The 13,458-nt window shown below is 44.8% G+C and overlaps 1 protein-coding gene and 1 pseudogene across 1 annotated transcript in view; both read left to right on the forward strand.

Moving 5' to 3' along the window:
- LOC101361866 (sodium channel protein type 11 subunit alpha) overlaps positions 1 to 13,458 on the forward strand; it is a 170,432-nt gene that overhangs the window by 102,865 nt on the left and 54,109 nt on the right. Inside the window, exons 3-7 of the mRNA XM_012555812.1 lie at positions 155 to 249; positions 5,162 to 5,341; positions 6,117 to 6,183; positions 11,623 to 11,764; positions 12,991 to 13,188. Of these exons, the coding sequence (XP_012411266.1) occupies positions 155 to 249; positions 5,162 to 5,341; positions 6,117 to 6,183; positions 11,623 to 11,764; positions 12,991 to 13,188 (682 nt within the window). The remainder of the gene's footprint in view (positions 1 to 154; positions 250 to 5,161; positions 5,342 to 6,116; positions 6,184 to 11,622; positions 11,765 to 12,990; positions 13,189 to 13,458) is intronic.
- LOC101343434 (40S ribosomal protein S27-like) lies at positions 9,124 to 9,446 on the forward strand (annotated as a pseudogene).

Raw genomic sequence — 13,458 nt, forward strand, 5'->3', positions numbered from 1 at the left:
TTGAGATTAAGGTGAGTCAGGGAAGGTGAGACTGCAGATTTTGGGTTTGGCCTTGGTGGACCCAGGCCTCAGGATCTTACCTGAAGCCTTTGTGGAGAGTATGGTGCCGCTGCAGGATGGAGCAAGGCCGAGCTCCCTGTGCTTTGTCTTGTAGGTTTGCATCGTATTTCCCAAACACCAACATCAGCCTGTCGTCCTTGCAGATCTTTCGGGTGTTCAGAGCCTTGAAAGCAATCTCAGTGGTTTCAGGTAAGTCACCACTGTAACTTTCAACATGGACTAGCTCCTAGCTGGAGAGAATGTCCTTTCGTATTTAAATGTTTTGAAATGTCACCACGTGAACCAAAAACAAACTCCACTTTGCTCGCTTATTTGTCAGTGAGTATTTATTGAGCACTTAATATGCCCAGGCATTGTGCTGGCCGCTTGGGATAGATCAGTGAGCAAACAGACCAAGATTGCTGTCCTCATGGAGTTTACATTCTCGGTGGGGGTGGGGAGACAGACACTAATCAATAACTGTAATAAATAAGCAAATTGTGTTGCGTGTTAGAAAGTGATACATGCTATGGAAAAGTAGACAACATAAGGAGCCCTGGTGGCACAGTGGTTAAAACGCTCAACTGCTAACTGAAAAGGTCAGTGGTTCGAAACCACCAGAAGCTCCGCAGGAGAAAGATGTGGCCATCTGCTTCCGTAAAGATTACAGCCTTGGACGCCATATGGGGTCGTTATGAGCTGGACTCGACTTGACAGCAGTGCGCTTGGTTTTTTGGTCTAGACAACGTGAGGGCTATTGGAAGTCCCAGGGGTCGGGGACAGTAGGTTGCAATTTTAAGTAGAGTGGTCAGGATAGGTGTCATTGAGAAGGTGAGAGAAGATATGGGGAAGAGTGTTGGGAGCACAGGAAGCAGTTGGCGCAAGGACTGAGGAACAGCAAGGGTGCTGGAGCCGAGGGAGTGAGGCACCAGGTGGCAGAGATCTCAGAGGTAAAGGGGAGTTTGTAGGCATGGGAGGACTTGGGCTTGCTTCTGAGAGAAACGAGAGCCATGTGTATAGGAACCACATGATCTGACTCATGTTTTGAAAGGTTCAGTCTGGCTGTTGTGTGGAGAGTAGAACGTAGGGGAGCAAGGGTAGAAGCAGGAAGACCAGGTAGGAGGTATGGTGGCGCCATGGAAATGGTCTGCTCAGATCTCCTGCTGTGGAGAGCTCAGTTGACTGATGGTCCCAGCTGAATCCGTACCACATTTGCACTCATGCAAAGGCCACACTTACCCTGCATGGCAGGGGTACTAGTGCAGACCCATTCCTGCACGATGCCAGACCCCTGTAATGGAGAGCTTTGGCTCAGAGACTCCCCACCAACCTGCCTGACACTCTTACCTGCACAGTACTCTGAGATGCTTCCCATTCAATCCCTCTTCTTTTCTTCTCTCCTTTCTCAGATGTCAGATCTACACTGCAGTCTGAAGCCTCTCCCTGCACAGTCCCGCTGTCTCCCCTTTATTCCTCACAGGCGTTTCCCCCAATAAATCTCTTGCACATCTAATCCTGTTTGGATGTCAGCTTCTCGGAGAACCCAAACTGACATAGGAGTCAACTGCCATCATCTGAGCAAGAGGTGGCAGTTGTCTCAGATCAGGTGGTGGTAGTAGAGTTGGTGGAAAGTGTCGGATTCTGCAAACATTTGAAGGTAGAGAGCGTGGGGTTTCCTGATAGATTGATTATATGTGTGATGTGAGAGAAAGAGAAGAGTCAGGGATAACTCCAAGGTTTATAGCCCGAGTGACAGAAAAGATAGAGTCATGAATGAGATGGGGGTAGTGGGGAAGGAGCAGGTTTGGGGAGTAAGATTAGAAGCTAGTTTTGGACATGTTGAATTTGAGGTAATTGTTAGATATCCAAGTGAAGACATTGAGTAGGAATTGGACACATGAGTCCAGAGCTCCAGGGGGAAGTCTGGGATGGAGATATCAGTCTAGAAATCATGAGCCTGCAGAAGGTTTTTATAAAAACAGTATGGGAGACGTGCCTGACCTCCTCCAACCCCACAAGGGGGGAGGAGAACCAAGATCAACAGCGTGAGACTGACTCCCCTGAGGTGGAGGCCAGACAAGCCTTCTCTCTCCACCATCTTTACCAATTCTGACACCAACCGTCCCTCCCATGGCACTCTCTACTTCTCTACTGGGTTCAATAATTCATTATAATGGCCACACAGAACTCACAGACCATACTCACGATTATGGGGTTTATTAGGGAAGTAACAGGTTACAGTTCAGGCTCAGGAACACTCAAGGATACAGTGCTTCCATCAGGACAGCCTCTTCCCAGCCTCTCCCTCGCCCTAGGCCTCTGCCTGTAGGCACTCAGCTTTCCCTCTTCGTGGGCTGGGAAGCCCACCATGCCATCTCCTGCTGCCAGGTCTCTTCTGCCATGGATTCTCAACATCTTCAGGGTTACAACTCTCTCTCTCTCAGTTTCCTTGTTCCAGGAGCTTCTCAGTGCAGGGATCCTGGATCCAAAGGACATGCTCTCTGCTCATGGCTGTTCTTCCTTGGTGGTGGTGGGGTTTTTCTCCTTCCTGCCTCTGGGGTCACTCATTTCAAGCCCAGCGGGATGGCAAAACTCACCAATCCCTTTCATGGGCCACAATTACCATATCTGCACAGTCCCGCCCAATCACTTGGGAGGGAGTTACAAGACCATGGCTAGAAAGGCCACACAAAAGTGATCCTTGGCACCAAAGTATTTAAAGTCATGGAGCCTGATGAGATCACCAAGAGAGTGAGTATAGATGGTGAATGGAAGAGGCCTGAGGACTGAGCCCTAGGGCACTCCAACATTTAAAGGAGAGAGGAGAAGAAAGAAACCAGAAAAGATGAGCGGGAGCCACCAGTGTGGACTCCTGGAAGCCAGGTGAGGAAGGTGCTTTATGAATATGAATTCCAGCTTATCAAATGAAGTTATTATGGCACATCTGTATCTTCTTCTTCTCTCTTCCTCTCTTTCCTGTATTTAAAACAAAAATCCCTCTGGAATCCACTCATCTCCTCTCTTTCTCTTCCCTCCCCTTCTATTCTCTTTTATCAAAGGCTTTGGCAAATCATGAAAAACCATTGGAATTATTTGCTTCCACTGATTGTATAGACTTAAACTCTACCATATATCCCCAATACCAAATCTTCAGGTAATTTGGATCCTTTCAAACAGACAGAGTAGATTATTTTTTGAAACTCCAGACAATTGTGCATAATGATAAAGAAGCTGTCAGTCAGAGGGGATTTTATGTAGAATTCATCTCTCCTCTTCCTTCCTCTTTTGCAAGTAGGACCTCAGTTTTCCCAGGTGAATTTAGGACTTTTCTACATGATCCGAGTCCTTCATATTTCATACAGTTGAAATATATATTCAGCTAGTCACTTAGATTCAGTACCTCCTTCTTCATCTCTAAGGAGGTGAACATAGTCTCCATTTTGGCCCGTGAAACACACCGAGAATCCTGGATGTTTTTTGGAAATAAGGGTGTGAGGTACAGTCTTTTATGGGACTTTGTAAAAATCTTATTCAGGAATCACAACTATCTTCCATCTCAATCTTTTTGCTTTGGAGAAGACTCAAGCCTCTTATTATAGATTCAGATGTTGCCTGGATGAGATTACAGTAACCTCTGGTTTGGCTGAAGTTGGAGACTTAAACAATCTCTTAGCTTGACCTCAAGAATCCTCCCCAACTGGCATCACACTTTGTGGGAAGCCTTATTGCTTAGTGTACTTGCCTGCTAACTGAAAGATTAGCAGTTTGAACCCTCTAGCTGCTCTGTGGGAGAAAAAACCTGGTGATCTACTCCCCTAAAGATTTCAGCCTAGAAAACCCTATAGGGCAGTTCTACTCTGTCCTGTAGGGTCGCTATGAGTTGGAATGGACTTGACAGCACACAACAACAACATTTCATTGAACACTGCCATATATTTGCAGCTCTTCTACCTGCAAGTCTGCCATTCAGGGTCTACACTGATGAGTTGAAATTTTGTCATTTAGTGCCATCCCACATATTGCAGTTCACATCTGGGAGCTTATCTGGAGAGATATCTTGAGAGCAAAGACAATGACTCAATGTTGTGCAGGAGATGGCTCCTTCTGGCTCCCCAGCCGATTGTGGACACTTTTCCCCAACTCCATGTTCAGTGATGCCATGCTGGTAGCTTGAAATTGGCCCTGGAGTTGGGGTGGAGCGTATTAACTCCATGGAATTCAGCAAACAGGGTAACTTGTAAACCCTGCGGATCAGGGCTCCTCCGCCTCCCAAAGAGCTGCTTGTTACACATTTTTCAGTTCATCACAAGATTAAACAAAACAAACAACAACAACAAAAAAAACCCAAACCCACTGCCGTTGAGTCAATTCTGACTCATAGTGACTCTACAGGACAGAGTAGAACTGCCCCATAGAGTTTCCAGGGAGCGGCTGGTGGATTCAAACTGCCAACCTTTTGGTTAGCAGCTGAGCTCTTAACCACTGTGCCATCAGGGCTCCAACCACAAGATTATATCTTTCTTATTTTGTAATTTGGAAGCCCAACAGTGTGCCATAGACATAGTAGGTGCTTGGTAAATACTTCCTGAATGAATGGAAAAAAAAAAAATTATTACTGGCAAACTGAGTTTTTACTCCCAGGACATCTTTATTATTTGGGTCCAGACAAAACTCCTCATTCCTGTTCCCCGTGCCCCAATTTAGTTGTGTCTCATGGCACCTCATGTACCCCGATGGAAGTACAGAATGCTAAACATACTGGTCTAGCTCATCATCTCGTGTGGCCTCCCTTGGGTCTTAATGCTGTATGTGACCCCCGGCTGTGGAAGTGCCTTCACAATTGTCATCAAGTTACGCCATATGTCCAGATTGCATGCTCCTCACCTGCTCCTCAGAGCAACCCTACTCCAGGCACAGAGCAAGGAAGAGGGGGCTGAGTTTCAAAGTGCTTGGCCGTTTTGAGGACACACAGCTTCTAAGGCACAGAGTTGGAATTACAAGTCAGAGCATCAGAGTTTTAGGCCAGGCTGACTTCCAGTTTCAGCTGCCATCTGACAGCTGTCTGGCTGCTCCTTCGTTCCTTCTTTCCCCTTGTCCTCCTCACCCCTGTCATCCTCCTCAGGGTTAAAGGTCATCGTGGGGGCCTTGCTTCGCTCTGTGAAGAAGCTTGTTGATGTGATGATCCTGACCCTCTTTTTCCTGAGCATCTTTGCTTTGGTTGGTCAGCAGCTCTTCATGAGAAGTCTAAACCAGAAATGTGTCAGGATGGACTGTCTGAATAGAACTATTATCGAAGACAAAGGTAAATACCCCACCTTTCACTCTTTGGTTTCTCATTGTGCATGGTTAACTTTATTTGTCCCTACTCATCCCCTCTGCAGATCTGTAGAACAGAGTCTCCTAGGAGCAAGAGATGACTTCATTGATCCAGGGTTCTCATGCAGGCAGGTGAATTTATTAGAGAGTTGCTTCATTCTGTGGGTTCCATGGAGAAGGAAGAACCCAAAGCTACACCCACAAGGGTAGTGTCAGCTCTCATCCATTCCCATTTAGAGCTCTGTCTCCTTCTTTGTCATGTTTTGCAGAAGTCTTCAGAATGCCAGGAATTGGCCAAAGGGAACTAAAAACTTCCCAGGCACCCCTCGTCAAGTATTTTCTCTGGGGATATCACTGTTTTCTGTGCCCCACCCTCTCCACACTGAGGTCAACCCTACATGGTCCCAAATCTCATGTGACTACACTAGGTTTATGTGCATCTTGGTTTCTGAGCTTCTCATGAGCTGTATCTGTGTCCACCTACCCCCTGAGGGTGGTCCCTGGTTCAGTGTTACATATCATAGAGCAGGGTAGTGGTGGTGGTGATGTCACTGCATCTTCTTCCCGTTTCTCCTTACCCTGCTCCATCCCCCTTTCTCTTGCCCCTTTCCGGAGGGCTTAAGACCCAGTTCCTCTCTGGGTAAGTACTTTGATCATCGTAGTGTATTCAGAACCATCTTTGTCAGCATAATCTGGCATGTTTGCTATTCTCTGTCCTTTCAGTGCTTTTGTATCTGAATTTATGACTTTTTTCTTCTCAGACAATTGTTTTGAAAAAAAAGGTAACTCTACTGAAGACAAAGTGTGTAACATCTGGGAGGGTAACAGGTAAGAGGTTTACCGTCTCCATTTGTCTCCCTGTTAGAACACCTCTAGACTTTTAGAAATGAAGTAGCAAACGGTTTTCCTCTAATGATTTGTGGAAGCAGTGATGATAGTTCTCAAACAGTACTGACAATTTCATGCTACTTAGCAAGTATAGACCTGCCTTACTAAATTAAAAGTTATTTCTAAGTGTTAGAGCAGTTATGGCGAATTCATAGCTTATAAGAACCACCCTTAAAACTTATGATATTTCACCTTGATGGAGTGGATATTCAAGACTTTCAAAGGTGAGAAAGAACTTTATGACAGAGAGCCCCACACAGTACTTATTTCCTGTTCAGTGGCATGGCCCTGATATAAGACCACCTAAGCACACTTCTTCTCTTTGCTGATCTGTTGACCACCACTGCCTCTAATATGTACATGGGATATGTGCCTTGACACACACGCACCCCAACGGCTGGTAGACAGATGGCTTTTGGGGGTAACTTTTCCTTCTTCCATATGTCAGTGCTCTTTGTCAATTGAGAGATTTAGTTCAGTGAAGATTCAGATTAAGTTAATATGCTAGGCACTCTGATGAAATAGACTACACTCATTTCTCAATAACAAACCATAATCAGGAGCTTACAGCACGCCGAGCTCTGTGTCAGGCCCAAGAAATACAGTTATGAACAAGGCAGCACCTACCTGTTGAAACTGACATCTGGTTGGAAGATCTGAAAAACCAAACCTGTTGCCATCAAGTCAATTCTGACTCATAGCGACCCTACAGGACAGAGGAGAACTGCCCCATAGGGTTTCCAGTGCTGTAATCTTTACAGAAGCAGACTGCCACATCTTTCTCCCACAGAGCAGCTGTTGGGTTAAAATTGCTGACCTTTCAGTTAGCAGCTGAGCACTTAACCATTGCACCACCAGGGCTTTTGTTGGGAAGATAGATGTAGAGTAAACGCTCAAAAGTGAGATGAGTGTTATAAGGTAGAAGAGACATACAAGGGATGTAACCCTGTCTGGAGACTTAGGGAAGACTTCTCTAATGCCACCAGTGATGGTCAGAGGTTCAGGTTGGATCAAACTCACAAGATATAGTAGGCTTTGATCCAATATGAGGTTTACTGAGCTTTCCAGTACGATACCTGACAGGACAGTCTGCATACGCAGGTGTCTTCATCTTAACGGGAGACCTAGCAGCTGCCAATATACAGTGCCTCTTTGACCCCTCACCCACACAGAGCATGCATGGTTACTGTGGACAAAATCTGGGGTGTGTGTGGACCACCTAGACACACAGGAGAGAAGCCCTGGTTTCCACCTGGTCTTTTATGTTGTCACTGAACTTGAGTACCAGTCACAGCTTTCTTGGTCTAGGTGCAATCCCAAAGCTGAAGAGTTTTATAGTCAACCAACTCCTAGTATCCAACATTCCACATTTAGCATAATCAGTAGTTTCTAAGGACATGGCACACTGAGAAGGCAGACCCAAGGTTACCTTCCCAGGCTGGCCTAGGTCTGTTCAGAGACCAGGCTTGGTTTTCGCCCTCTGCTTATTGCTTCCCTTCCTGAGGGCTCGGTGACCAGTGACCTTACAACTCAGCTCTGAAGTATGAGTAGGAGATTTAAGTAGGGAGGGAATGGAGAAAATAATTCCAGAGAGAAGGAACAGCAAGGATGAAGGCCTGGGAGCATGAAGCATGAAGGGGGTAGTTAGAAGCCCAATGGCATGTTGGGGAGAGGAGGGAGACAGGGGCTGACCATGCAGGGCCTGGTAGCCCATCCTGCCAAGAATTTTTTTTTTTTTTAAAGCAAAAAGAAAGGCAAGAGTGGGAAACAGAGAACTATGCTGCCAGAGCCATGTCTGCCCAAGTCCAAGAAAATATCACAGAACAGACAAAAGTGGGAAAATGGACAAGCATGCTGCTAGAGCCATGTCTGTCCAAGTCCAAAGAATATTACAGAATACGCAAGAACGGGAAAACGGACAAGCATGCTGCCACAGCCATGTCTGCCTGAGTCCAGAAAACATTACAGAGTCATCAGTATATATTAACATTACAAATGGGCAAAACCAAGGAAATCTTCACCTTTTCACAGATTGGCTAGAAACTGTGATCCTACTTTTTGAATTGCCTTTCTTAACAGTCATTGGTACAGGTTTCAGTAACAACAGTCAGGAGGGTCTTCATTGGTCCAACAATTTTCTATTCTCTAAATGTTAATAGAAAAAGATGAGTGGAAAGTCTTTTGTGTTCTGTTTGATTCTGTCCTGCCAAGAATTTTGACCTTGATCATAGAGGAAATAGGAAACGTGGAAAGGATTTAACGAAGGGGAATGACCTGAACAAATCAGACATTTTAAAAGTCACTATGGCTGCTGTGTGGAGAATGGATGGATAGAGCAGATCAGGAAACTACTTGGTAGGCTGTGTTGGCACAGTGAGAGTTACGACTCTGTACAGTGGATATGAAGACAAATGGAGGGATGAATTCCAAAGATATTTAGGAGATAGAAAGAACAGGACTTGTAGACTGAAGAAGGGTGTTGGACTATGTGTGTGCAAGTGAGTTGTGTATGAGAATGTATAGACATTTATTTTGTTTCTGGTCTGAGCAGCTGATGATGCCTTTTGCTGAAGTGGGAACGCTGGAAGAGGGACAGGATGAAGAGAGACTTGATCACCTGTGTATGTTGATGAGAAGGAACATCCAGAGATGAGGAGATTGGGGGTAGGAGGGAGGCATATATTTTTAATGGTGACCAGGCAATGAGGGAAATGAAGTATGGTGGGTTCATCCCCAACAGGCTCCTGGGGGATAATGGGCCCTGGGACTTCGCAGAATTTTGTTCAAGTCTGGTGGGAAAGGCAGCACAACTGCTGCCTTCCTGCTCAGTCACCCTAAAGCAAAGCCTGCCACTCACTAAGTCCTCCCGAATCAGCAAGCCCCCAATCAGCTTGTTAGTACCTCTGATTAAATGTGACTAAACAGCTTTCTGGTGTTGACAACCTCCCCACGCAAACATGCCTCTCACAAAGGCCCTTCATCCCTCTCCAGAAGAGGAGAGGAAACACAAGAAGAAGTGCCTGGTGCAGAGCCCTAATTCCTACTTCACGGGGTGAAATGCCCAGGATGCTATGAAATCACCACGGTCTTTAGCCATGCTCAAACAGTAGTTTTGTGTTGACTGCTCCATGGCCCTCTGCCAGTCTACACGAGGAAAAGCAAGGCTTCCAGAAGGATGATCCTGCAGATGGAAGCAACACTAAAAGTACCCTGAATCAAGATGAGTGGGAAACCATCCCAAGAAACACGTTCTGGATACCAAAAAAAAAAAAAAGGTGACTGAACATCCAGGCTTATCAAGCATCTGAAGAAAGCCTTTGATTTACATAAGGTCAAGATAAAGAAACAGAAAAAAAAGTAGCTGTGGGCAAAACAGCAAGAATTCAAAGAACAAAAAGGGCTTTCACAACTTTAAATAAGATCCTCAGTGAAATTAAAAATGATACTGTATACATAAAACAAAAATAAGATGTTATGAAAAAGGGTCAGAGAACAAGAAAGATCCATCAGAAATTAAACATGACTATAAAAAAATCAGTAATAGAATTAAAAGTTAAGGAAATAGCCCAGAAAGTAGAAACAAAAAGACAGAGGCAGAAAATATGAGAAAAAATGTAAATCCATAAATTCCAACAGTGGACTTAGTAGGAATTCCAGAAATAATACAAGAGATGATACAAGAGAATTTCCCTAGGATTAAGGATGGAAGTCCCTGACAGCCCACAAAGTGCCTGATACAATGAATGAAAAAGCAGTGTGTCAAGTGCATTATCATGGCATTTCAAAACTTCGAGGGAAAAAGATCTTAAAGTCCTCCAAAGAGAAAAAGGAGGTCACCCACAAAGGAACAAAAATCAAATGACATCAGAACTCTCGACAGCAACGCGGGATACCAGATAACAGCTGAGCAGTGCCTTCATATTTGTCAGGAAAAATGATTTTCAACCCAGAATTCTATTTCTGACTAAAATGTAAACCAGTTGTGAAAGTAGAATAAAGATATCAAAGATTCCCTAATCTTAAGAGGCTACTTGAAGACGTGCTTCAGAAAAATGAGGGACTACACCAAAAAAGAGCCAAGAAAAAGTGTATCCAGCCCAGCCCAGGAGAACCATTAACACAGGTCCCAGTAGTTCTCTGTGAAGAGCAAGAGAAGCACTCTAGTGATATCAAGAGTGATGAAGTGGGATGGAGGGAGGAGAAAGCTACTGGATCAAGACCAAAATTGAGAAATCAAATGTCAGTATAAGCACCATATTTAGAGACACGGAAGTAAAAGAGCTAAAAGTTGTTGAATTTGGGGTGTGGAAATGATGGTTGGAGTCCCTGGGTGGCACAGATGGTTAAGCGCTAACCCTACCTGTTAGAACCCATCCAGCAGTGCCTTGGAACAAAGGCCTGGCAATCTGCTTCCAAAAGGTCACACAGCCTTGAAAACCCTATGGAGCGCAGTTCTGCTCAGAAACACGCAAGGTCTCCATGAGTTGAAATCAACTTGACAGCAACTTGTTTGTTTTTTTGGAGTTTTAAAAGATGGTGAAAAGAGTGATACAGGTTTGGTTGCAAGTCTTTTGGTGCCATGTGATTTTTTTAAACCACATACGCATATTCCTTTGATAAAAAAAGATGTTAAAAAATTACAGAAGCACATACCCTTAGTAAGCCTATAGATACACTTAATGATGTGTGCTGTGGCGATGTGGGCAAAGACCTATGTGCAAAGATGTTCATTGCCCAAATGTTTGTAAGAGCAAAAGACTGTCAACAACCAAAACCTAAATACTCATCATTAGCAGACCAGTTAAATAATTCCTACCACTGTAAGTCACAAAAGGAAATGAGATCTCTCCCAGTATGCTGATATGGAAAGACCCCCAAGCTGGAGTGTTCATGAAAAAAAACAAGGCATGAGAAACTGTTCAAGGCATGCTCCCATATGTGTATTATAAAAAATACGTATTTAAATACATGCTTCTATATCCCTAGAAAACGTCTAGAAATTAACAAAAGTAACTGTTACCTGTTGTCCCTGGGAAGCAGGTCTGGAGGTCTGGGGAATGAGAGAGACTTTATACTCATTGAATACCCATCACTGCTAATTGTTCACCATGTGACAGCACTTAATTTTTTGGTTAAAAACTTGCTAATATGAATTTTTAATCAATCAGTTTGAAAAAGAGCCAATGAGAGCTCCCTTTAGAGTTTGGGCTGGGAGGCTTGATAGACAGGGGAGTGGGGAGGTCGGGGGGGATTGCTGCTCTATAAACACTCCCCTCACCCAGGGCTTCTTGAGTGAGCCCAGGGCCCTTTGAAGAACAAAAGGGAAGCGGGCTATGGGGAAAATAATTCTCTCTCTGTTCCCTTCTTTCTGATTTCTAGTTCCTGTTCTGAACAATTTAAATGCAACCACACCAAATATAATCCTGACTATAATTATACGAATTTCGACAGCTTTGGCTGGTCTCTTCTTGCCATGTTCCGGCTTATGACCCAAGATTCCTGGGAGAGTCTGTATCGACAGGTCATCTATTTATAATATCGATCTATATATCTATCTATCTGGAGCTCCGGTGGCACAGTGGTTAAGAGCCCGGCTGCTAACCAAGTGGTCGGCAGTTCAAATCCACCAGCAGCTCCTTGGAAACCCCATGGGGCAGTTCTACTCTGTCCTGTAGGGTTGCCATGAGTCGGAATCGACTTGATGGCAGCGGGTTTGGTTTTGGTTTTTCATCTGTCTATTGTCTACCTATCACTTACCTGTCTTTTTCTCTCTCATTTATTTATCACCTACTTTTATGGATTGAACTGTGTCCCCCGAATATATGTGTTGTAAATCGTAACCTGTGAATGTGATCCCATTTGGGAATAGGGTTTTCTTTCTTATGTTAATGAGGCCATATTATTGTAGGGTGTGTCTTAAGTCAATCACTTTTGAGATATAAAAAGAGCAGATGAGGCACAGAAGCAAGCAAGCACAGATGGGGGAAGATAGATGCCACATGGAGATCACCAAAGAACAGATGAACAGAAACTGAAAAGACCCAAGGACCTCCCCCTCCCCAGAGCCCACAGAGAGAGAGCCTTCCCCTAGAGACAGTACACTGAATTCAGACTTCTAGCCTCCTAAACTGTTAGAAAATAAATTTCTGTTTGTTAAAGCCACTCACTTGTGGTATTTCTGTTACAGCAGCACTGGGTAACTAAGACATCTACTATCTCTTCCCCATCTATGTCATCTATTCCCCATATTTAAGAGTCGTACTGTTGAATTCTGCTTTAGAAGTTCTGTTAGAAATTCCAAGAAAATTATAAATGTGATACTTGGAAGAAAAGTGCAAAAAAACTCCTCCTCCTAGAAATACTGGTTCTCTCCAGATTCCCTGCTGCCTGAAGCTCCCCTGTTAGAGCTTTAGTGTTCATAAAACATTGTTGTCTCTCTCGGTTTCTTGTTTAATGCAAACACCCCTGAGGAAGTAATAAAAAGTCTAGGATTTTCATGTGAACATACAAAGGTATCTCCCTACTGAGAGGCAGGTCACTAGGAGGCTCTGGGTGACTGTGGGGGCTGCAGACTCTGGTGCGGTCAGCTGAGCCATACTTACATTACTGCTCAGGACTGCCCCACAGAGGGAATCAGTGCTGGGGGAAGACCACTTTTCTGCTCCTGTATAATCTTCGCTTGAGGTGATGGTCAGCCCTCTGTCGAAGGATGGCTTCAGATGCAAGCATGTGCTCTGCCCCTTGCAGATCCTGCACGCCACTGGGCTCTTCTCAGTCTTCTTCTTCGTGCTGGTCATCTTCCTGGGCTCTTTCTACCTCATTAACTTAACCCTGGCTGTCGTCACCATGGCTTATGAAGAGCAGAACAGGAACGTAGCTGCTGAGACGGAGGCCAAGGAAAAGATGTTCCAGGAAGCCCAGCAGCTGTTAAAGGAGGAGAAGGAGGTAGGGACACATGGGGTTGGAGAGTGAAGTCTGCTCAGAGGTGACCCCAGAGGCAATGGAACCTGGGCTCAAGGCTGCTGTGTGAGGCCTAGTCTCAGTGCTCTCTCTGTGAGTGCTTGTCTTAGGCTGGGTTCTTTAGAGAAGCAAACCAGTGAAGTATCAATATGTAGGGAGAAAGAAAGAGAGAGATTTATATCAAGGAAATGGCTCACGCAGTTGTAGAGGCTGGAAGGTCCCAAATCCTCAGGTCAGGCTGGAGGCCTGGCAAAC

The sequence above is a fragment of the Trichechus manatus genome, unplaced genomic scaffold (genome assembly GCF_000243295.1).
Source record: "Trichechus manatus latirostris isolate Lorelei unplaced genomic scaffold, TriManLat1.0 scaffold00049, whole genome shotgun sequence".
NCBI classification, from domain to species: Eukaryota; Metazoa; Chordata; class Mammalia; order Sirenia; family Trichechidae; genus Trichechus; species Trichechus manatus.